The following is a 25,271-nucleotide window of genomic DNA, read 5'->3' as shown; positions in this document are numbered from 1 at the left end:
ACCAATGGCTGAATTATTTATGATGCTAAGAGCGCGGGGATTGATCCTCAGATTGCTTTGTGGGCGGTTACGAGACAGTCATTCGTGTGGATTGCCAGTGTGATGGTTTATCATCTTGAATTAGTCTACATGGATGTTACGTTCTGGCGTTTTGGGGAGTGACTCAGAATGGTTGTGTTGCAGTTGCTTTCATAGACGTTTATAGTTGGCAAGTTGATATGTAGTTTTTTCGTCTTTGAAGCAGGAACCGCAGTGTGGTATTGCGTTCCCGTTACCACTTTGTACTACTGCAGACTGTGGTTCATGCTATGTAGTGTTAGGGGTCCAGGGTCCTAGTGGTAACCATTTCTGGGTGATCGTGCGCCTCATGCACTTCTTGTTGGCGGGAACTTGGAGATGTATGGTTTTCCATTCATGTGTGGATATCAGTGTCTGTCACTGATGTTAACCCGCGCCCCGCTGGGGGGGGGGGGGGGCAGAATCTGCCCCCCCCCTCCCGTTTTTCGCCAATAACTTCTAAACGCGCTACGCCAGCGACGTCAAACTTTCAGTACCTTATCATGCATCAATTTGACACGTTCTCTGAAAATTTGAGCGAAATCCCTCGGAAAATTGACGTTTTAGTGACGTCATGTTCGCCATTTTCGCCTAAAAAACGGCAAAATTTCAAACGCCGCTAACATCTTCATTTTTAAAGGAATCAAGACGTAACAAAAAAGGTTATACGTGATTCTACTTTGTCTATCAAATGGCTATCTCGGTTTTTTGACATTTTTGGATTTTGGGCCACATTTTTTCAAAAAACTGACTTTTTTGGGAAAATATTTATAAAATCCAAAATTTTGAGTATATCGAAAAAACCGGAATATATGTCAAAGAAGTGGTCTATGTGCACCTACATACCAATTTTTAGAAGAATCGGTTCAAAAATGTGGGAGTTATTCAAAATTTTATGACGTCACGACACACAAAAATTTTGAAAAAATGATTTTTTTTTGGAAGTTGTAGACCTCGTACGGACACAAAAATAGCACCATTCGATTCGTCGTGAAAAACTGCATCAGATAGACACATTTTTAGGCCTTAACAACCAACTTCAAAATTTGACCTCACTTGACCTGACCTTGACCTGACCTCGACCTGAAATTCATCCAGAGGTGGTCCATATCACTTATTGAGTGTGCCTATTGAATTCTATGAGTAAAATGACCCATACAACATGTGTCGCACATGCCCTTTTCTATATGTTGTTTTTGGTGACCTGACCTGACCTGACCTGACCTTGACCTTGACCTTTGAATGACATTGTATGCAACGAATATTGTCTTGGTAGTCTAAGAACACGTTTTGGGCAATCAGTCTCAGTCCATTCTTCGGCAACTACGGTGCAAGGCCGATACTGTAGAAACTTGCATTTTGTACCCTTGACATGACCTTGACCTGACCTCTGACCTACTTAAAGGGACAGTATCACCATTTTGATGAAATTTGACATTGCATAGGCCCCACCTTTCTGGTCCGGGAACTGAAGACCGATCCTCGAAGCTCCACACCGTTATCCCGCTATCGCCGCTGAAAGTACGAAAGGTGTACTACACTTTGAATCGTGCTTCACTATCTTCACTGTTTAAATGTCTGCGCCGTTTTGAATTGACCGCCAGTAATAAAACTTTTACCCTGGTCATTTCATCAAATTTTATAAAGCCAAAACGTTTTTCGCACTTATTCATCACCGTTAAATTCATTAAATAGTCGTAGGCAATTTCCGCTGTTTCCTTCGGATTCTAGCGGCCCAACAAAGGAATTCCTCCAGCTTGAATCACAATCACCCTCCAATGTATGACGTATATGTATGACGTCATCTGATCAGTCTCGATCTCAACGACAACTCAATTGGAAGAGCGGCCGCGTAAGCGTAGCGTCAATAATGTATTATCTGCGCCAGTTCTGTAGTAATTTCGCAGGCTTCCAAAGTGGCGGCCATGCTTGTAGTGGTGGTTCGCTCATGAAAATGACTCGCTCATGAAAAAATATTTTTTCACCGAGTTCGGTCCTCAAACTATGTTTTTCTGATTCAGAAAAATAAGAAATGCTAGTAAAAAAAAAATCAGCTCCATACATTGATTTTTTTTCGATGATACTGTAAAAAAATTTGGGCTCTTAAGATCCGCCTTGTTGAGTGCTTTCGATTGCCGTTTTCCCCGTCTTTCTACGACCATCGGTTCGGAAGTTAGACAGGGGGGGGCAGAATCTGCCCCCCCCCCCCCAGCAGGGCGCGTATGGCTGAATAGCCCAGCGGGTCGCGGGTTAAAGCGCTCCTTTGTAGTCAATAGGTTAGGGCATCTCGCTGATGATGTACGCGTGTGTGCCTCATGCGGCATATCTCCGTTCCAGGTGCGGGGTCTGGTGTCTCTCATCATCCCCCTGCGGGAGGTATCGATGGCAGAGCGGGCAGACTCTCCCGGCTGCACTCAGGACCTCTCGCAGGCGCTCTGCATCTCCATGAAGAGGCGGCAGAGCTTCCTATTCGCTCGCGTGGCCGACCGTGATTTTGTGCTGGAGCGCATTGCAGAGTTCCTGGCTAAGCTGACCTGCAGCACAGCGTGAGTCCGGGCTAGGTGGAGACGAGAGAGGATATTCGGCAGAAATTGACAGACTTTTTGCGTCTAAGATCATTCATTGAGTTTGAGATGTACAAGACTTTCATCATGTTACCTAGCCTTGCTGAAGACATTTAACCCGCGCCCCGTTGGGCTCTGCCGAGCAACGCGCCCCGTTGGGGGGGGGGGGGGGCCATTTTGGCCCCCCCTAAGATCTCGAGAACCACGCAACCTAGCGACAAGCGGCAAACGGTGTTGGATAGCCCTATCAGGGAACTACCTTGTGACCCAATTTTATTGACCTAGGTCAAACCGATGACGTCACAGGTCAGGTCAAAGGTCCAATTTTCACCGTTTACAGGCATTTCAAGAAATGCGTTGTAAAATCGAGTAAAATGCATTTCATTGAAAATCATCGATGGGGAAATGTTCTTCAAACACATATTTTGCTATTTGAGGTCACTGATACCAGGTCAGGTTACAGAGGTCAGGTCACTGGGGGGTCACAATATGAAAATGTCGTGTGATACATGTTTTATGGCCCATTTTACATGACAAATGCGATTATGTGGGTCAGGCAGCCTTTGGGGCCAGCTTAGGTCACGTTTTGGTCAATGTCAGGTCAAGGTCAGGTCAAGGTCAGGTCAAATTAGGTCAAATTTCAAAGTTAATATTTTTGCATAAAATGGGTATCGAATCGATGCAGCTCGTCACGGGGAGTTCAATGGTGGTCTTTGTTTTGCCGTACGTGGTCTAGAATCGCTCAAAATTGAGTTCAAAAATTTGCCGTCATCATTTTTGAACAGTTTTTTTCGCTATAACTTGGCCAAAAAACGAGATATCGATCTGAAATTTGGTATGTATATAGAAAAGCGCAGGGACTATCACATATATTCCGGTTTTTTCGAAATTCGGAAAAATTTTGGATTTTTTTAAAGTTTTTCTTAAAAAATCAATTTTTAGAATTTTTTGGGGTCAAAAACCCAAAATTTTGAAAATCCGAGATAGCAGTTTTGTAGCGCCGCTTTTTGTCTACTAGACCATATAAAGAACTTTGAAATTGCTTGATTACTGTAGATTTGGTGAGCGTTTCAAGGTTGCATGTTTTTTGCTCATTTTTGCTCGAACATGACCTCAGTTTGACCTCAATAACTCCTGACCTAAGGTGACCTAAGACTTGAAATTTGGTGTGAAGGTGTCAAATTGATGCCCGGGAAGGTACTGAAAATTTGGCGGCGCTGCGCGCCGCCGTTTTCTTGCTATTTAGGAAAAACCACAGGGGGGGGGGGGGCAAAATGGCCCCCCCCAACGGGGCGAGGGTTAACAGATTAACAGTATCTTCAACGGGCGTCGACATTTAGTCCAGTGCGAACTGGCCGGCTTTGGAGATGTACCGTTGCATGATTTTTCATTTCAAATTGGCATGTAAATTGTAACTCTAGTTTACACATTGATCAGATATTTTAGCTTGTGAGTGTATCATCAGCATCTACCCTGAATTCAATATTACCCTCAGCCATATGTTGTTCAGAAGATGTTAATAGTTTTAGCCAGTGGTGTTTCCTTTTTTCTGTGTGATTCACGCCACGTTTTCTTACGTTCGCAGTGTGTCGTCCTCGGACCGAGTGAGCATACACAGCGTCTCGTCCAACAGCTCCGGCTTCATCCTGGTCGACTCAGACTCCAGCAAGGCCGGCCCAGGTCAGTGGGAGGGCTGGGGAGACGGTGACGGGATCTCAGGGCTCAGGGCCCGTGTGTGGTAGTAATACAGGCGCTTTCGCTGGCTCTGACGGAATGAGAAAGACTAAATATGACAGTGACCAGGGCTGCGGAGTCGGAGTCGGAGTCTGAGTCGGAGTCGGTCGGAGTCGACAGTTGTGACCGGAGTCGGAGTCGGAGTCGGAGTCGATTTTAGAAACCCGAGCCGGAGTCGGAGTCGGAGTCACCGAAAATCTGTCGACTCCGCAGCCCTGCTAGGTCTGCGGAGTCGGAGTCGGGAGTTGGAGTCGGTCGGAGTCGACAATTCTGCCCGGAGTCGGAGTCGGAGTCGGAGCTGGTTTTTGAAAGCCGGAGTCGGAGTCGGAGTCGCCGAAAATCCATCGACTCCGCAGCCCTGACAGTGACTTTTGGTAGCTCTCGGCTGGAAGTCGGTCTGTCCAAGGTGTCTGTGCAGGTTTTACTCCTGCAGTCTGATGTGATCACCTTTTCATCCTTGTGTGCCCTTAGCGGACATTGCTAACTGAGCCTACCACTGTGTGTACATGGTGCCTACACTGTGCCCTCGTCTAGCAGCAGGGACTAACATCTGCCTCTGTGTGCCCTCTCAGGGAGCAGCGCCGATCACTGGGAGCTGCAGCCGCCGCTGATGTACCAGTTCCCGAGCCCCACCACGCCAGAGACCACCGGCCGGCAACTCAAAAAGGAGGTACGGGCGGCGATCAGGTGAACCCTGGCTCTTCCACGATAGGTACTTCTCGATGGGTTGATATCCATGGAGTGTGGAATAGTTTTCACTCGCCACAGCTTGAAGCCCGCCCCAACCACTTAATTCCACATCATCGTGTAGCAATGTCCGCGTAGTATCCATGGCAGTATCCACCTCGGGCGCAGACTGACGCTCCCGCCACACACACTGCACAACTTAACCCGCGCATGACTGGGGGGGGGGGGGGCTCTACAGAGCCCCCCTCCCGTTTTTCAGCAATATTTTCTAAACCGTTTGACGGATCAACACGAAACTTGCGGTACCCTCAGAGGCATCAATTTGACACCTTGTGTTAAAATTTCAACTTTCTAGCTACCATAGTTTGGCCGGAAATGACGTCAGAGTGACGTCATGTCGGCCGATTTTCATGCAAGATACTGAATTACGGCAAACGCTCTCAAGAGCTCAGTTTTAACACGCGCAGTGGAAGGGGGGGGGGGGCGGATTTCGCCCACCCCTCCTGTTTTTCGCCAATAACTCGCGCCGCAAGCATAATATCAATGTGAAATTTTGGCTACCTGTCCAGAATTGAATTGCGGATCTTCTCGTGCAAGAAGTAAGAAAATCGGTTCACAACTTTTCTAGTAATAGCGGTGTAAAGTCAAACATCCTGCCGCCGCGGCGGCGCGGCGGCCGGCGCTAGCCGTTACGCGCCGCCTGAATTGTAGACTGTGCCGGGGCGGGACGGTTCCGTCTTTACATCGCGCTCCTTACCGCTGATTATATTAGATTCGCGTCAAATTCGGTGAGAAGACTGAGAAATGTACAGGCAATCATATCGTCAAAGAATTTTGAAAATCGGCCGGTAACAACTTGAGTTATGAGTGTGTAAACACAAAATTGTGATTGCCGCGTTTCCCGCGTCGGCCGATGCCGCTTCAGCCGGCAACATCTTACCCTTAGCAGGCTTCTAACTGCCATATTTATTGTTGGATTATCTAGAAATTCACCATACATACTCACAAATGTTTGCTCTTTCGTATAGTGAAAGATTTAAAAAAATCGGCCGGTAACTTTTTGAGTTATCGGCGTGTAAACGCATAAAAGTCGCTAATATGGCCGATTTGACCACATTTGACCTCATTTGACCTTGAAGATATTGACCTAGGGTCATGAAATTCACACACAACAGAGTTCCCCATGGCCCCCACCTACCCTCCAAATTTCGTCTTTCTAGCTCCAGTGGGAGCTGAGATCTTAGGGAGGGGGGGGGGCGACATCCGCCCCCCCCTTCCACTGGGCGTAGTACTCGCAACCCTTCCACTGCGCGTGTTAAAGCTAGATCCATTTTCTTTGCATGAGTGGACTACAAATACACGTAGCTATCAAACTGCTATCTCGAATTTTCGAAATTTTGAAAATTTTGAAAAATATGTATTTACAATTACAAAAAATATATTTTTTGATTTTTTCAAAAAGTTTTTGGCTTTTCGCAAAAACCGGAATTAATGTGATAGAACACACACTGATGAACTACCTTTGCAAGTTTTAGCCCAATGTCTTCAAAAATAGCCAAGTTATTCGCATTATTGTCCAAATTTTACAATTTTATGTTTTTCAAATCCATTTTTCAGTACGTTTTTGACGTCGTACAGCAATATAAATGGCACCTTGGTGTTCCTGAGCTCAAACTGCATCTGATAGGTACCTTTTTTGTTGAAAAATTTCATTTTCAAAATTTGACCTTTTCTGACCTGAAAGTGACCTGACCTCCGGTAAATTCAGCTGACAATGACCTCAAATGACACAGACGACACTATTTTCGAAATCTACGAGTAAAATGGACCATAAAACATGCGTCACGTGACCGATACATGATATACAATTTTCGTGACCTAGGATGACCTGGCCTTGACCTTAAAAATTCGAAGTAAAAGTTCGGTACCCTCAGGGTATCTAAGGCATCCGTCAAGGAGTGCGTAAACCAAAAATGAGCCTGATCGGACCGGCGGTCCGGCTGTCAGAGCCTAAATTGTGAACTAGCAAAAATGTCGATAATTTTTACTTTGACCTGACCTGTGACGTCATCGGTGACCTCGAGGTCAATAAAAATAGGTTTCGCTCGACAGTTTTTCCAGGGCTATCAGACGCCGTTTGAATTTTCACGATCGGCCCAGTAGTTTCGGAGATAGGAGGGGGGCTCTGGAGAGCCCCCCCCCCCAGTCACTCGCGTTATGGAAAATACCCCAGTCATGCGCGGGTTAATATGACTCTGTTAGACCTTATAAACTGAATGTGACACTGCAATAATAGGCCTCATGTGTCCGATGTGACTCGGCGTGACCCCTGCAACTCCGCCAACCTTCTCGTGACCGCGCTGCTCCCGTCTACCACTCTTCAGGAGATGTGGGAGCACCATTTTGATGAGTACGGCCGCGGCCAGACCATGTACCGTACCTCTGCCACCGGGCTGCTGGTCCTGAAGGGCATACCGGCCACACTGAGGGCAGAACTGTGGATGGTGTTCTCAGGTGAGAGCGGGAAACACGAGTGACCGCAGTGAGACTCCGAGCGAGCGATCACAGAATCCTGAGTGACCAGCTGATAAGGCCCCGAGATACCGGAAGGAGACAGTGAGCGGAATGGTCACTCAGTGGTCGGAATAGCTAGTTTAGTGACCAGGATTTATGGGCACTAATTGTGACAAGAGTGGGACCCGTGGGCTGATGTCGGCTGAGTTGTTAGATAGAGCGAACCATTTATGCAGTGGGCCTTACGGGCATGGAAGGGGTTCTTATATCGAGATTCTGCATCAGCTGCCGTAATTATAGTCTCATTATTGTACAAGTGTTTATTAAATTATTATTAAATAATTTAATAAACTTATCTCATTAATAAACTTATCTCTCATTATTAAATTTGTACGAATATTAGACATACATATATTGTAGATAATCCTTGGGGATGTTGCATTATTGGGAGTTGGGACCATTTCCCTGCCATTACTGTCCTCTACCGGCCATTGTCTGTACTTCTTTTCCCAGGTGCCGGCCACGAGATGGCCACCCACCCGGGCTACTACGTGCAGCTGGCCCAGCGGGCGAGCTCTGGCCGTGTGCCGGGCGCAGACGAGATCGAGAGGGACCTGCACCGCTCGCTGCCTGAGCATCCCGCCTTCCAGGCGTCGGCCGGTATTGACGCGCTGCGCCGAGTACTGAGCGCCTACGCCCTGAGGAACCCGAACATTGGTGAGCGGAGGGGGAGGGATGAGGGCTGAGGATGGAGTGGGACACGGGGGAGGCTTAGGATCAGGGAGACAGACTGGTGGGTAGGGACATATTCTGGGGGAGGGGATAAGCAATGCTGCTTGTTGAGAGGATGGAACTCCTCTCAAGGATATAGCTGGGTTCGGGTTAAATGGGAGAACAGATTATGGAGAGAGGTAAGAGGCTCAACTGTATCATTGTTGTCATTGCTATGGGTAGGCTTTTGTCCCGGTAACCGGTGTCTGGGAGCCGTTTGTGACACTCCACCTGTGTGTGTGTGTGTGTGTTTTTTTTTTTTTTTTTTGGCAGGGTACTGCCAGGCGATGAATATCGTGGCGTCTGTGATGCTGCTCTACTGCTCCGAGGAGCAGACCTTCTGGCTTCTGGTGGCCATTTGTGAGCGACTGCTGCCCGATTACTACAACACAAAGGTGGGATTTGTGGTAGTTGGTCAATGAAAGGACCTACTCGTGATGGAAGCGACAAACCTGAAACCACTCTACCCTTGCGTAATAGTTATTTTATAATTTAGTCGTCTGTGTATGGGTTACTTGCAGCTGTTCAGTGAGCAGCTTCCCGTGGCGATCAACTAACGTTTGTTTATATTTTTCTCGTGTGTGTCTCATGTCGCTGTAATAGCCACACTGGATAAATGCACGATTTGACGTTTTATTTGTCGTCGTGGGAATGCTGACAGACCTGATCCACCTCCTCCTAAGTGGCGCCTCCTCCGCCAGGTGAAGACAGTACACTAGGCTGTATCAGTTAGTTATATGGGTGCTGATCGAGCCCTTTATCTCTTCCTCCAGGTGGTCGGAGCTCTGGTGGACCAGGGTGTGCTGGAGGACCTGATCTCTGTCGAGCTGCCCGACCTCCACTCCAAACTGGAGAGTCTTGGCGTCATCAGCATGATCTCACTGTCGTGGTTTCTCACCATTTTTCTCAGGTCAGTTCCCACAGTCATATTGTTAGGCATTTTGATACATAAAGGGACTGTCCCACCTTTGCATTAGTTCTGAGTTGAGATAGCCAAGTTGGCGGCCAGGTTCAGAAACCGCTATATATCCTGGTCGCAATATCCTCAGTTTCGTGGTGTTAAAGAAAATTCGTTCCCTTCATTTGAAAAGTGGGCCTTAGCTAAGGCCCTATCTCTTAACTATTAACGGCCATTTGATGACGTCATTACTCATTTGCCTTTTGAACGCCTGTCACACATTCAAGTGAAGTATCACTTGATTTACGAATAAGCCAATCAGAGACACTTGTTATTGTATGAGCCGCGTCATATTTGAGAGCAAATACATTTGCTGCCAAATTTCCCCTGACATTGACATGAAGTAAATCCTTCATTACGTCACAGATTTGATATAAATGACGTCACGATGAAATATGAAAGTCGCAATATCTCAAAAAGTATACGATGAAAACGCGTAAAAACTTGCAGAATTCGTCAAAATATCATGAGTAACATTTCCGAACCCTAAACGGTACTTTTTTGAAGGTGGGATAGTCCCTTTAATTGAATTTAGTTTTAAGCAACTATTGTTCGCTAGGTAATTTTTAGCTCTGCAACACTCATGCTTAAGACGTTTGTTTCACTGCCTTCGATTATGTTTTGCACACTTTCTGTAGCTTGACAGAGTCAGTAGATTAATCGTCTTTGAATATCGCACTCACTATTGTTTTACGGCATGGTCGAATACCACCATTCCAGTATTTGGTTTACATAATATCTGGTAGTCTGACAGTGAGCCAAACTGTTGCAACGGTGCCATACTGTCTCCAGCGTACACAGCACTGCCCTTGTTACCCTCCATAATCGATAAAGATGGTCACTCGATCGGCCCCATGGCCCAAACCTTTCAGTAGTCATTATGCTACCTGAATCAGCGGTGTAATATCATCGTTAAATGTAGTGCAAGGGTGCCGTGTATGCATGTCTATGGATCCCCATCGGCCCATCGTGATAATAAATACGGTGTCTTAGTTTTAAAATATTCAAACCACGAATTTCTACAACATATTGTGTGCTATATAGGGCCTGTGCATTAAATACTAAAGCCATGTTAGGTACTGCATAGTGCATGAGTTCGAGGTGATTACTTGAAGCGGGGAGGGATGGACGTTTGCTGGTTGTGTACAGTTACATAACGTGTATTCTGTTCGCGTATAAGTGCTCTACTTCCCAACTTCAAGCTCCTGCCCGGCTCAACCAGTCCCTCGTCTGGCCTGTGAACTGCAGCTCAGGCTATATAACAGTGTTTCGATATGCTCTTCATCTTCAAATTATCAGTCTGTCTAATTTCGTTCGAATCACTCGATGTGTTCAACCCGTTACCCTGTTCGATCTCATTGTCTGATACCTGTCAGACTGTGTGTTCAAACACGTGAGCTCCGGCCCCGTCCCCCTACCATTGCATTGCTTGGCCGCCTGTTAGGTGATGGGTTCAACTCTTACTCACTTTCCTCTTCTCCCCTTCCACCAGTGTAATGCCTGTTACAGCTCATAAGCTCATAAGTTGTGAGTTTAACTCCGGTCTCCCTTTCCCCCAGTGTAATGCCATTCGAGTCAGCTGTGAACGTGATGGACTGTTTTCTGTATGACGGCGCGCGCACCAACTTCATGGTAGCGCTGGCGGTGCTCGACGCCAACCGCGAGACGCTCGAAGGTCAGTCAGGTCACAGAGATCACGGCAGATAGGCTGGTTACAAACCAACCGAGAGACGCTCGAAGGTCAGTCAGGTCACAGAGGTCATGGTAGATAGGCTGGTTACAAAATACAGGGTCTTATGTGCCGGATGATGATGCCTTGCGGGGTTGTGAGTAGGCCAGCGGAAGCAACGCGATCGGCTTGGTCACTTTTCGCTGAAAACATTTTTCCATGTAGTACCATGTTACTTATGTACATTCCGTGCTCTTTCTCGTAACACTCTAGCATAACACCGTGCTCTGAAGTTGTCTCGTGACAGTCCTCGAATTAACCACTGACATAGCGTCGCCAGCCTGTCATGATGACGTGCTTCCCCTGATGACGTGCTGACGCCCGATGACGCGTTTCCAGACTGCCGCGATGACGGCGAGGCGATGACGGTGCTGTGCCGGTACCTGGAGGCGGTCACCAACTCGGACATTCCGGTGAGGGTCGGACAGTCCGTCTTCTACACGTGCTACAAGCCGGAGGACGTCAAAAACATGGTGAGGCGAGCCGGTGCGCTGCCGCACGCTGTATATACTGGCGCTATAATACAACGATATAGCACGCTGACGCTACTATACACTATAGCGCGGTGTGGGAATAATGTTCGTTGCGTCGGGTATATTGGGTATGATCTGACGCCAGGGTTTATAATATGGGAATGCGGATGATACTGGCGTAAATATCACAAAATGTAGGAATGAGATGCATTGCTAGAGTCGAATGCTTTACTACGAGTGCCTCTTAAATGCTTATAAAAAAGCGTTGTCAGGGCCCGCAAAATGCCTTACTTGAGTGGCATGCATTTTTAGGTTATCTTTAGATGATTAGCGTTAGATGCGAGACATGTATGATATTTGCGGTTAGGGGTGAAGCTGATAAATGGCGAGTCAGTGGATAATTCTTGATAATTTTATTTTGTACGAAAATACACGCGACTTAGCGACGGGAGTGTGCATGGGGGGAAGGGTATGGGTCTGGTACTTTGAGTCTGCCCCTCCTGACTTAAGACTTTTTCAACTACTTGAGTCTGCCCCTCCTGACTTAAGACTTTTTCAACTAAAAGGCTCATACATTCTTGAGGAAATGCAACATTAATCGTTTGGCGCTGCCTGAAAAAGTACTGTAATATATTTTAGCGGTTCTTGCTCAGGAAATAAATGGTGTAACTTACAATTCAGGCATGCATTATTTGGCAGGCTGCATGATTATGAAATGCGTGATGGTTTCGGTGCATGCTTTTCTGCAATGAATTGTTTTGGCCTTGTTTTCTTCAAACGCTGAAATGCTGGACTTTGATAAGGGGTTCGATGGCCATGGCTTTCGTGAAAGTGATTAACCACAAAAGAGATTGATATTGTTGTTAATTTAACCCGCGCACCAACCCGGGGGGGGGGGGGGGGCGGTTGACCGCCCCCACCCTGAGTTTTTTTTCGCGAATAGCGCAAAAACCGGCGAAATTTGGTATGACTTTTCCCTCACCAATTTTACACGTGGTGTGCAAGTTTGAACCTCCTATCTTTCAAGGTCAGGCAGGTCACCAGGTCACTTCGAATGACCCAACCTCAAGTCACGTTTTTGCAACTTTGTCACCGTGTCAGAGCTACAGTAGATGACGGAGGCCTTTGAAAGTCGCAGGATATAACGAGGTCATTAGTAGCTACAATTGTATGTCTCGGAATTTTGATATTGATGACCTAAGGTCAGGTCAATTTCTTGACCTCCCCATTATAAGTCAATGGGGAAAAATCAACTCCCTGTTTTTCCACAAAAAACGCGTCGGAATGGCCCAATATACCATGAATGACCTTATTTACGATCAACCTTGACTACCTTGAGGCTTTTTTGTTCTTGGGCAACTGTAAGGTCATGTGACGTCATCAAGGGTCAATACAGTTTTTTTTTGCGAATAACTCCTCACAGGAACGAGATACAGCCGCGCGGATGGTCTCATCGTGTTCAGCTCGCCAAGGCGCATCGAATGATATACATTTTGACCTTGAGGTCACGTGATCTGAGGTCAACCTTTGACCTTGACCTTTCGAGGTCAGCACCTATATGATTCGATGTGGATTGACGAGAGGATCACGATGGTGCCCTTAGTTTGTTCCTAGCTTGGCTACTTCGAAAGTTATTCGAGAAAAACTCTCCTCATATCTAGCGCCGCCATTTGGACTTTTTTGACCCCTGTCACGTCATCTTTGACCTGATCTGAAAATGATCTCCGTAAAAACTGTAGACCTTGTCCGTGCGTTCGTACCCCATGCCGTTTACCGCTTGTCTCTATCTTGCTTCGTTCTCGAGATCTCAGGGGGTCAACCCCTCCCCCGTCGGTTCTAAGTCGGCGCAGACTCCCGTCGGTGCGCGGGTTAATAGACTTTTTCATCAAGCTTGTATATTTTTGAAATCGAAATTGAAATCGAACTTGTTTATTTTCGACCTCGCGTAACAAATGTGATTTTTACCTGATGTGCATTATATCTGTTTAATATAATGCACATCAGGTAAAAATCTTTTACTCGCTTATGACCTGGCGTGACCCCTTTCCGTTGCAGGACACCAGTATAGACGTGTCCGTACTGATTCACGAGGCCTATTCAAACTTTGGCAAGCTCACCAATAGCGCTATCGAGCGGCTCAGGCTCAAACACCGACTCAAGGTAAGATCAGAGGTGCTTAGTAGCTCCTGGTCACCCACCGACTCGGTGAATTTGTTATGCCGTTGAGCGACTTATACTTAGTTGCCTTGATACCCGCAGTGGTTGGTTTAACATTTAATGGGCTGTCGCTGCACCTTTGCTCATCGATGGGATTGCTGGTAACCGTGGTTACTGCTGTGATCTGTCTTCTGATGGCTCTGCTGATGAATATTTATTTCAGTCCATCAGTTGGCTTTATGACGGGGGAAGTGTGCTTCCCCGTCTTCATTAAGTTGTCAGTCAGTTTATAATTGTACCGTATTTTTTACGTCATCGGTTATGTATATTACATATGCCTCTGATCTCCAGGTGATCCAGACTATCGAGGACACCACGATGAACTCCATGATCCGCTGCGTGGAGGCCGAGCGGTTCTTCACCCAGGACGAACTCAAGGTCAGCGCGGGCGGCGGATACCCGCTCAGTGCGTTAGCGGTTTATCGATTATTTGTAAAATGTTTATTATTGTTTATTGTTTATTGAACACTTAAGAACTCATCCATACAACATGGCTATTCTTGAGTTCGTGTCATAGGATGTGAAAAAGTAAATACAAGGGGATGGTGACGCAATCAAGCACACAGAAAAAACATACATAGCCCACAAGCACGCATACTTTCTAAAATTGGCCCAGACGCCGTTTCACATTCCTTTTAAAAGCGCCCGGTGGTTGCTCCCTGACAGCGAGAGGCAGGGCATTGAAAGCCGACACAGCACGGTACAAAAATCTCCTTCGGCCGGACTCGGATCTTATCCGTGGAAGAGCGAGGCCTGCGTCCTGCCGTGTGTTGCGCTCTCTCCCCTCTCCTACTGTGGAGAGCTGCTCGGCGATATCCTGAGGAGCGCCGGTCACCAACATGCGCTTGAGTAGGCACAGAGTGTGGTAGGTCACCAGTTCACGAGCCGGGAGCCAGGTGAGAGTTCTGAGTGCGTCACTCACGCAGTCATGCTTGCGCCGCCCCGTGATAACTCGTGCACCGAAGTTAATTACCTTTTGAATACGAGACATGTTTTTGGCGACCGCAGTACCATAGACACTGATACAATATCTCACGGTTGACAGAACCAATGCGTTGACAATAGTGATGAGAGTCTCTTTCGGTAGTCTATATCTGGCATGACTTAACAGTGTGGCCAAATTGGCAATGTTGTGGGGAAATCCTCCCCTAATGAAAAGGATAATGACATCCTAAAAATTGGGAAAAAGACATCCTCACGACTTTTTCACTTAAATATATCATACTGTTCTGCAAGCATCAATGTGTTTGGCAAGTTCTTGCTAGGTCATAAAATACCTCTGTCTCAATGAGCGCCAATTTGAATTAGGCATATACAATGTTAAGCAATATTCATATTCTTATGTTCTGGCAATATTGATATAAAATATAGGTTGAGGTATGTATGAAGCAACTGCAAGACGTATGGAAGAAGACAAATGCAAGACCGAGACAGCATGGCATTAGCAGTTGAAATCAGCATGCTGATGCTGCATGGATGTGATTGTGACAAAATAAAAACTGCATTATATTCCAGTGTCTTGACTTTTGGAGCTGAGTTTGTACCTACCAAACAACATGCACAGGTTTGGTAAGGAAATCACAAATTGAATTGTACAAACAACTAGGCTATTTCAATTTCAATTTCAATCGATGCTCACCCAGCGCAGATACAGCATATCGCCTTGGACCAGACTCGGATTAATATACCTACAATAGTTATCAATTGATCGCAAAGAATAAAAGCAAAACTAAGCTCAAACACAACCACTGAAAATCAGGATAAGCACAAACCCCTCGGACACAACACCAATGCATCCACAGCGTCCACAACACAAGCAGTCGTTCGAGATTCAAGGCCATCAAAGACACAATAATCCCCTGTTGACTCTTCATACATCATGCACCACCGCCCTGGCGTGCTTTGTTTAGCCTGTGACGTCACCGGTGGCCAAAAAGGAAGTCGTTATCGGGAAGTCAAAATCCCGAAGGAAGTCGTTATTTTCCCCCTAACAACCCCTAACTTATAATGACGACAGCACCGCTAGTCGACCAAACCAAGACGAGAAAATGAGATAATGCGAAAGAAAATGAAATAATACATTGCATACGCGGTCATTTTCTTGGAAAATTTGCGAAATGCTTGTTTTTGAGCCCAGTAAACTTTCGTCATTTTCATGCGAAAAATCCGCTGATTTTGCGGAAAAAATGGCTTCTGAAGAAATGAAATTGTTAATTCCCAGGCTCATTTTACGAGCTAAATGTTATACAAAGTGAAAGAAAATTGATGAATTATGCCCACCTATGCATCAAAACTGATATTAAGCCCACAATACTCTATTTTGACATGTTCAAATATAATGACATCCTTCGCCTGTTTTGGCGAAATTCTACCCCTAACAACCCCTAACTTCAACTCTTCGCCAAACTGTGAAAAACCATTTTTATGATTTGGTATTCACATATATCATGCTCCATTGATTTCCCTACAATATTATCATCATTTTACCGGCTGTATTGTCTTAATTTTCACGTTTGGCTGGCTTTCGTGAGCCGCTGTTTTAGGGATGTCGGAAGTTTTTCTGCCGAAAATCTCTGAAATCGTGTGACGTAATACGGAGGCCGCGAAGTTCGACAGGTGCGTCGAGGTTGATAATCTTGTACAATATTTTGTAGACGAGGAAAACCGAAACATTTGCTCCATACAAACGATTCGAGAAATTAAGTTGAATAGACAAGCGGTGTTGTGTTGTGTTGTGGCCTTGTTGCCTTATTTCAGTATTTGATAGAAGCGTAATAGAACTGATAGCAATACTTGCAAGCTATTAGTCAATAAGGTTCAGGGACCTAAGACCTTGATCCTGGAAAGATCTCGATTAAAGTTGGGATGATGTTGGTCTATGCATGCACGTTTGTTATTTGTAGGTGGAGAGCGTAGACTGAGATTGCTTTGGAGAAGCATGGAACAGGAACACAGCCTCAGGTAAGAACGTTTCTCAGCATTTCGAGCCTTTAGCTCTTGCCATCATCAGGAATCCGCAACCGAACCTGGATGTTGAGCTCATTCACAAATATATAAGGCATCAGTTAAAATTTCATTTGTGTGCATCTGTTATTTTTCCTGATTTGATACATTCATATACTTCAAAAATACATATTACCTAAAAACACCAACAATCAGAACTCAGAAGAAATTTCCAGTGATGTTGGCTGGTTCCGTTAAGTTAATTATTAATATTTGGGATTAGCACCTCAGCAATGACATTGTCATTGCTAGTAAAAACCCTCTAGTTTCAAAGATTTTTCATTACCAGTTACCACCCATCTACTCTGTGCATTCTGACTGAAAGAAATGTAGGCATCTGGCCAGATTCTTACAGATTGCTATATATATTTATATATATATATATATATATATATATATATATATATATATATATATATATATATATGTGTGTGTGTGTTAGGTATCTGGTATGATAAAATTTGGTTTATGTGTAGATAGGTTGTGGGCCGTAGGTTGTAGGTAATAGGTTTTGAGTTGGGACAGCCAGGTTGAAAGTTTTAGGTTGGTAGGTAGCTAGGTAAGGTTAGATCAGGTTAGGTTATGTTCAAAATATTCACTGGACTTCATATTCACATTTACTAAAGATTTCTTATATTGAGGGGTGATCTGTTAATATTGGACATTTGATGAAATGTTAATGTGAAGGCAGATGTGATGGGTATGCAGATTTCATTACATCAATCATTGCTTTAGTGTGTGAAAAATCTTTATGAAGAAAATGCATTCTGGCATTTGCAAACACCATTTGAACTATGATGATGTATTGAACTGCTTCATTCTGAAGCCTGATCTGATTCAGATGGGAAGTAGGTACCTAATCATTTCAGGGATTTGGAGCTGTGTGTAAATTTAAAGCGATCTACATTTCTAATTCAACATAACTAGGCACTTATTCATTGCAAAACACTACTTATAATTGCAGTGGTACCTAGGTGAGGGGTGTTTTAATTTATGAGGAAAATACTGAGCAATATACATTATGAAATCTTTTCAACTTCACAACAACTGCATAGTACATTATGGCGACATCTATTGAGTAGGTTATGGTGTTTACAGAGCCACCTACTGGCAGACGTCCAAAACGAAACAACCAAGACGCACCGTGCACTATGCGTTCAGACTCATAATCGAACTGGTTGATGAATTGGCCCCAGTCAGTCATACCACCATTCGTGACTCGTGTGACTGATTTGTGAACCGGCTCCTTACCTGCAAAGCATGACTATCTCGATGAGATGTCGGCGTGAATGCACTCAACTAGACGCTGGTGTGTTGTACAGCACAGCTGATCCACTGTCGTGTGGTACGATTTTTTTGTGCCCAACCAACATGGTATCGTGAACTTCGGTGTGAGACTGAGCACATACCCTGTTGTGCTAGGAAAAGGAAATGATAGGGTGAACTATGAGACCCACAACAGGTTGAGCAGGGAATAAATCGCCGTGTTTTTTCCTTCAAACTCCATATCTGTTCTCCCGTAAATTTCCGACAGGTTGAAAAAAGCTTTAGAAAATACAGTGACTCGGTTTTCTGAAGTTTGTCTGTCTCAGCAGATCAAGCAATGTCAGCACAAGCTCACATGCTTGATACTTGATCAGGATCGAATAATTGATTAGACTTTTTAAATGGGATTTTTCGTGCTTCCGGGCAATTCACGGGAAGAAGATCAGGGTTTGGAAAAAACGCGTCGAAATGACCGGCTATGGTGTTTTCCCCTAAAAAAGTGTGATAGGCTGGTAAATATTTTATGACCTATTCAGTAATAGCTCTAGGTCTTGCTAGATGTAGGTGTGTTTTTCCAGCTCTGTTAGCTCTGTTAGAGTCCGTCGGGCTGGTGCGGACTCATCACCTTAGTTGGTGCAGCTCGTCGACATATGTTGTCTCGTCTGGATATGGATTTGCGATCTGGCCAGCGATATAACGGTGACAAAATGTGCTCATCTCATCCGTTCGACCAACTCTTCTAGTTCAGTGTTACCCAGCCCAAAAAAGATCGGCGATATGGACGTTTCGGTACCTTATTGCATTTTATTTTCCCCTCAGTTGCCGTTACTACACACAATAATGAGTAAATTCATCGCACACATTGAACCCAAGATCACAGTTGCGGTTGGATTCTGGGATATGCACTAGGACATTAATGTCGAGGATGACATCGGGAGTTGTACTGGCCACTGGCCATATCGGTCAACATTTTATATTAGAGATAACTTTTCTTAGTTCTCATAATCGATGCAATTCTGATTCTTATACTGATGCAATGTTGATACAATAACTGATTCAGAAATGGTCGTATAGTCGATTAATTCGATTGATTCGAGAGTAACCTATTAAACACAGCACTATGCATTTACATTTTATAAAACGTGAATAGGTATGCAGTATGCGCAGCTGTATCTTCGGGGAGCAGACGTCGGTGTCCGAGGTCATCTGGCAGTAGGGATCTTGATGGATTCGTAGGCTCACGATGATGACAGGAGTGCTTGGAAATTTGAAGGCTCGTGATCTTCTTTCAGGAATGGATGAGGAATATGCCTGGAATAGAGTAAGGAGAATCAGCATCGGGAAGGTGGTGGTTGGCAAATGACCAGTGGCCGTTGAAGTTGTTCCTATTAAACGATTGTCTGAAAAAGGATTGCTATTTCTACATATGTATCACTGAAGTGCTTTCTTCAAAGATACATCAGTGCTGAATGTTAGTAAGGCCATTTCCCATCTTTTCTATGAAAATTAGAACTTAAAAAAAATCAGTAGACCATTTTTCAAAAAAATAGTTACATCCTCTGGCGGCTTTTTTTTCTACATCCTCCCCCAAACGCAAAATGGATTTGGCCACACTGCATGACTAAGACCTATAAGAAGACCAGTGCATCGTCCGACAAGCTGATCTAACTATATGGTACTCGTAAGACAGCGTGCGGTCCATCACCACGCCCAAGTTTTTGACGCGATCACTCTCGTGGATGGTACTGCCGCTCACGGTAAGGGTAACAGGCGGAACACCTCGTAACATTTGGCGCGTACCCAAAACTATAAGCTGCGTCTTGCTGGAGTTCAGTTTCAAGGAATTTTGCATAAACCAGCGATGCAGGGTGTTTAGTGCATACTCCATGCGATGAACCAGTGATGCGATGTCACTTTTTCTGCCCGTAACGAGGAGCTGAGTATCATCAGCGTATTGAACGATGGTCACCTCGCTCTCTACGTACAAACTGATGTCGTTCGAATACACGGTGTACAACAAAGGTCCGAGCGAGGTACCTTGGTACACTCCAATCGGGTTTCTCATCGGTTTGGAGGTCACCTGTTCGTTCTGTGGCGAGCTCATCCGAACGTATTGACAATGATCCGAAAGGTAACTTTGGAACCACTCAGTGTTCACTCCATAAAGTTCAAGTTTTTGAAGCAGTTTGGCGTGATTCACAACATCAAAACATTTACTCAGGTCTTACAAGACAAGAAGACAGATATGACCCTGATCCATGGCCTGATGGATGCGATCGGTAATTTGAATAAGTGCCGTTTCGGTAGAGGGGAGCATTCATTCTGGCCAGGGTTCATAATGTCCAGGGTACGCTATGCCCAGTGTCAAAATGGCCAGTGCCTTGAATGGGCCAGAGTTCATAATGTCCAGGGATTGCATGGTCCAAATGTGGCCAACTGGCTGCAGATAGGGTATATTCAAAGAGGCCAGGGTTCATAATGTCCAGGGCACGATGTGTCCAGTGTTCAAAATGGCCAGGGTTCATAATGTCCAGGACACGATGGGTCCAGTATTCGAAATGGCCAGGGTTCATAATGTCCAGGGCACGATGTGTCGAGTGTTCAAAATGGCCAGTGCCTTGAATGGGCCAGAGTTCATAATGTCCAGGGATTACATAGTCACTGAAAGTGACGTCATTATGTAAAAAACACGGAATCAGCTCAATGCAAAGCAGTGCAGTGCCGAAGGCAATGCCTTAGGAGAGATTACAGGCAATAGTAAATCAAATATTTTTAGGTTAAGTGGTTATGTATATGGCTTCAGGCCGAAGGCCTGAAGCCTGATGCATAGCCACTTAACCTAAAAATATTTGATTTACTATTGCTTGCAATCTATTCATGCGAGAAACTATTTCCTTATCCCTGGTAGGCAAACATCATTACCTTAGGTTAGGTTAGGTTAGGTTAGGTTAGGTTAGGTTAGGTTAGGTTAGGTTAGATTAGGTTAGGTTAGGTTAGGTTAGGTTAGGTTAGGTTAGGTTAGGTTTGGTTGGGTTGGGTTGACTATGTAATCCCTGGACACTATGAACTCTGGCCCATTCAAGGCACTGGCCATTTTGAACACTGGACACATCGTGCCCTGGACATTATGAACCCTGGCCATTTCGAACACTGGACACATCGTGCCCGGGACATTATGAACCCTGGCCATTTTGAACACTGGACGCATCGTGCCCTGGACATTATGAACCCTGGCCTCTTTGAATTTACCCTATCTGCAGCCAGTTGGCCACTTTTGGACCATGTAATCCCTGGACAATGTGAACACTGGCCAATTCAAGGCACTGGCCAATTCGAGCACTGGACACATTGTGCCCTGGACATTATGAACCCTGGCCTAAATAATACGCACCCTTCGGTAGAATAGTTTCGGCGAAAGCCATGTTGGGCGGAAGCAAGAAGGCAGTTGTTGACGAAGAAAGAGTACAACTGTTCGTGAACTAGCCGTTCTATGATCTTTGAGAGACAGGGCACAAGCGATATAGGGGGAAAACAAGATGGGTCGGTGAGAGCACCGACTGACTTGTAAATGGGCTGTATCACGGAGAGCTTCCACGGCGTAGGTACTGTACTGGTGACCAAACTAGTGTTAATTACGCAAAGAATCACATGTGCTATCGCGTCAAAGCAGGATTTCAAAAACTTCATCGTAATCCCGTCTGCATCACACGCCCCGCTGCCGTTCATGCACAGTACCGTAGCACGCAACTCTCCCATAGTGACAGGTCTCACACGGAACTGAGCGGTGGAGACACGGGGGAGTCGAACAGGCAGCTCACGGAAATCGGGGGGACGCGCGACAGTAACAGATTGGGCCGTTTTCACACCGATCTCCGTAAAAAACGCATTCAAGGCGTCAGGGGCCACATCCGGTAGTTTGTGGCCGGCGGCCTTTCCGCTTCTAATGCCCCGCACGCAACGGAACATGGCCGATCGTCCCGCCTCAGAGATCCGGCGTCTGACGTCCTCCCTCGAGTCGCGCTGGATCGCCGCACGCGCCTGGCGGTTCAGTTCGCGGTGCGCCGTCTCGTCTCCCTGGCGTAGCGCAGCCCGCCGGCGGGCCATGATACGGCGGGTTCCGTCTGACACGGGCGGCGCGTCCGGGTTCCTGATTCTGAAGCGGCGAAGGGGCGCGTGGACCTCGAGTGTGCGCAGTAGACAATGTATGAAATAGTCATGCTGACGAGCGACATCGTCAGTGTCAAACACGGGCTACCAATCAACCGCACACAGATCGGTCCTCAGGGCATCGTAGTCAATCTGTCGCCAGCTACGCCTACTCGTAGACATTGGAGTAGGGCGACATCTGCTGTACTGAAACAACGCGCGAGTAAACATGTGCGGACTGAAATCACAGTGCTTGACACCGTGGCGAGTTACAGCGGTTCCTCTGTTAGTAATAACCACGTCGAGGATAGACCCAGATCTGGGAAATGTAGCAGACGAGATGACTTGCTTAAGGTCGTACTTTTCTATCAGCCGGGACAGCTGCGCACCACTGGTGCCAGCTTGCACGTGCCGCATATCACAGTTCATGTCACCAGCCAAAATCACAGATCCGCGATGGCGTGATAGGAAGTGTTCGATCTGGGCGTCAAAATCATCAAGATCGGCGGTCAGCTGGGCTCCGGTGCCGGACGGCGGCCGGTACAGGGAACAGATAAGATTTTTTTTTTGTTTTGTTGGGTTAGGCCCTTTCGGTCTGACAAGACCATTGCAGAGCCGGAAGGATGATAGGAATTAGGGGGAGACATTGGTCTGGGCAGACACCCTAGAGAGTCGCCGGGGCTGAGCCCGTCCAAATGGACAGGCCGACCAGCCCCCCAAGCACTCTCTGCACCCGGCTACGGGGTGCGCTCCCTCGGGAGCAGCGGAGCCGCTCCAAGGGAGCAGCCCGCATGAGATAAAGGTGCCTGTCCAGCCCGGAGTGCGGTTGAGGCGTGGAGGAGAAGTATTTCTGTATCCTGAGGATAGAAGCACGGAACGGTGAACAGATAAGAATGTTTCTATTACGCCCCACCTGCACCTGAACCCAGAGCGACTCGAGTTTGGATGACGCAGAAGGGGCCGCGGGTTTTGGCAGTACGTTCAGTTGATATCCATCCCGTGCTAGCACTGCCACTCCACCGTAGCCGCGTCCGTCCCCTCTGTCCGCTCTCGCCAGCTGGTAGCCGGGAAAAACAATCAGCCGGCTCGGCACGGACGGTCGGAGCCAAGTCTCTGACAGGACGATTATGTTATGTCAGAGCCGGTACTGGACAGCTCGTGGCAGAGTGGCAGAACCTTCGGTAGCAGAGACTGGACATTCACATGTTAACCCAACACATCGCAGTAGAATGTTTACCTCAGAGTCGCTTGTAAAGCAAATGCGTTTTGCAAAAAATTGTGACGGATTATCCCTACATGAAGTGTTTTAATGCGGATTTGTTTATGAATTTCCGATAGTGTTCGGTGATAAACTTCCCTGTATGGCGAATGGTGTTTACGCATGAAGTTTCGTCCCGGCTATCGTTTCAGCCTGTTTTTCTAGACATTAGGCTCGTTATAAAGTCATTACCCGTACTCTACACCGCTCTGCAATCACGTCGGTGCAACGAGTCGTATTTTTGCTACCATTCCAATAAGTGACAGGGTTCGGTCGTGCATACATGATGGTAAACAGAGTAATATTCGACCCGGTTATAGCACTCACAATCGTATTATAGCTCGACCGTGTGTTGGGACGTATTGCCCAGCGCCGAGGAGGTTATGACGGCTGGATTTGTTTTCGACAGGACCTGTTCCTCTACATCAAGGAGGAGTACCTAACGGTACAGTCCTATGGACGCGGCGGGGCTCCGGACCCTAGCGAAAAGCCCGACAGCACGCCCCATCACTACCAACTATACAAGGTAACTGCAAGCAAGCTGCAAGAACGTGTGGGGGGGTGTACTGTTCACTATCCAACATGTTTACAAGGAAACCACGAATGTGCCATAAACTCGATTGACACTTCTACTGTGAAAGGCTAAAATCAATTCACGCATTGATTATATCATAATTTTATTTTCCCGCAGGGCACATAATACAAGTTTTCAAAGATTTTAACGAAATAAATGTTCCCCACACTTTAAGGTCCCAGATGAAACGAAGCCTGATGAGGAAATGCTGTGGATTTTACAATGGACCAAGTGATAGTGTTTGTGGAGACAGCGCTCAAAGCTGTGATCGATCGTAACCAGACTAGACCGATCAGACTCTGACGGCTGACCCCAACCTCCCCCTCATTCTGTATCCAGGTGGACTACCCGCTGTTCCACACGCTCTTCCACAAGCTGTCCAACTGGAGCGGAGGCACGATGGCAGACTACATCGCCTCCCGGGCCTTCAAGGTGGGTAATGTTTTATACGCCCGGACTGTTGTTGTTTTCCCCTCTGGCTCTTGAGCGGCATTGGAGGGACCTCAACGATATCGGGCTGGGCCTGGCTTACAAGGTGACCTGCTCACATAAGTCAGAGTCGGACGATTGAGGCATGGATGCTTCTCTAATGCAAAGGGATGTCAATAGGCGATGTGAATTTCGGAGCTTCAATAGATGTTCAGGGGAGTGGTCTACGCTTAAAAGCAGCGCTGTTGACTGGCTAATGCTAGTGAATGAGGCGGATTGTTGGCGGCGGCTGTATACGCGCAAAACTTTTTATTGCTAACGACGTGCCTTCCCGAACAAGTTCAAATCAAACAGAAGTAATAATAACCATACCCACTTGCAGACAGACTGGGTTATGTTGACTCAACCCAACTATCTGAAAACAAAGTTTGCGAGTACGCTAGGTCCCAGCCCTGTCCACTTTCTTCGCTGAAAGGCGCCTGGTCGTTGTGGCGGGCGGGCTGTATATGGCCCTGTTGCGCCAGTTTCAGGACGATAGTGCGTTCCACTGGTTGTAATCTAAAGTGCTGTTGTGTAAATGTCCATACAATGGCTGGACTTTGATTTACATCGAGGAGCGCTGGGTCCGGGAAAGTCGCTGGTTGAGTGGTCTAGGTAGCATTGATACTTAAGGCGTCGATGGTATATGGATTAACAGAAGCGCTTCGCGTCGTATGACATTTGCTCCTACTGTATAGTGTGACATTTACTCCTACCGTGTAGTCACTGTGACGTCGGTGTTATTAATGCATTAAACTGTCAATTATTTCATCGGCTTACGCGTGGCTTCATTGACTATTTCATTATTTGGCATGATTATGAGTAAATACGGTGTTCAACACTAGCCTCGCG

The 25,271-nt window shown here is 46.3% G+C and overlaps 1 protein-coding gene across 9 annotated transcripts in view; it reads left to right on the top strand.

Annotated features, from left to right (window-relative positions):
- The window catches only part of LOC122380066 (TBC1 domain family member 9-like), a 98,023-nt gene that overhangs the window by 63,499 nt on the left and 9,253 nt on the right, over nt 1-25,271 (top strand). For 6 of the 9 annotated variants that reach the window (XM_043362852.1, XM_043362851.1, XM_043362853.1 and 3 more), the window contains 13 exons: nt 2,395-2,603; nt 4,207-4,301; nt 4,928-5,025; nt 7,427-7,556; nt 8,070-8,273; nt 8,601-8,722; nt 9,101-9,237; nt 10,845-10,960; nt 11,354-11,487; nt 13,543-13,647; nt 13,996-14,082; nt 23,787-23,903; nt 24,291-24,383. In XM_043362852.1, coding sequence (XP_043218787.1) covers nt 2,395-2,603; nt 4,207-4,301; nt 4,928-5,025; nt 7,427-7,556; nt 8,070-8,273; nt 8,601-8,722; nt 9,101-9,237; nt 10,845-10,960; nt 11,354-11,487; nt 13,543-13,647; nt 13,996-14,082; nt 23,787-23,903; nt 24,291-24,383 — 1,647 coding nt within the window. The remainder of the gene's footprint in view (nt 1-2,394; nt 2,604-4,206; nt 4,302-4,927; nt 5,026-7,426; nt 7,557-8,069; nt 8,274-8,600; nt 8,723-9,100; nt 9,238-10,844; nt 10,961-11,353; nt 11,488-13,542; nt 13,648-13,995; nt 14,083-23,786; nt 23,904-24,290; nt 24,384-25,271) is intronic. The other 3 variants (XM_043362857.1, XM_043362859.1, XM_043362858.1) reach the window with 1 other exon arrangement.

The sequence above is a fragment of the Amphibalanus amphitrite genome, unplaced genomic scaffold (genome assembly GCF_019059575.1).
Source record: "Amphibalanus amphitrite isolate SeventyFive unplaced genomic scaffold, NRLGWU_Aamphi_draft 000090F_arrow, whole genome shotgun sequence".
NCBI lineage: Eukaryota > Metazoa > Arthropoda > Thecostraca > Balanomorpha > Balanidae > Amphibalanus > Amphibalanus amphitrite.
The sequence above is the reverse complement of the archived record's forward strand: the minus strand, read 5'-3'. Positions and strand labels throughout refer to the sequence as shown.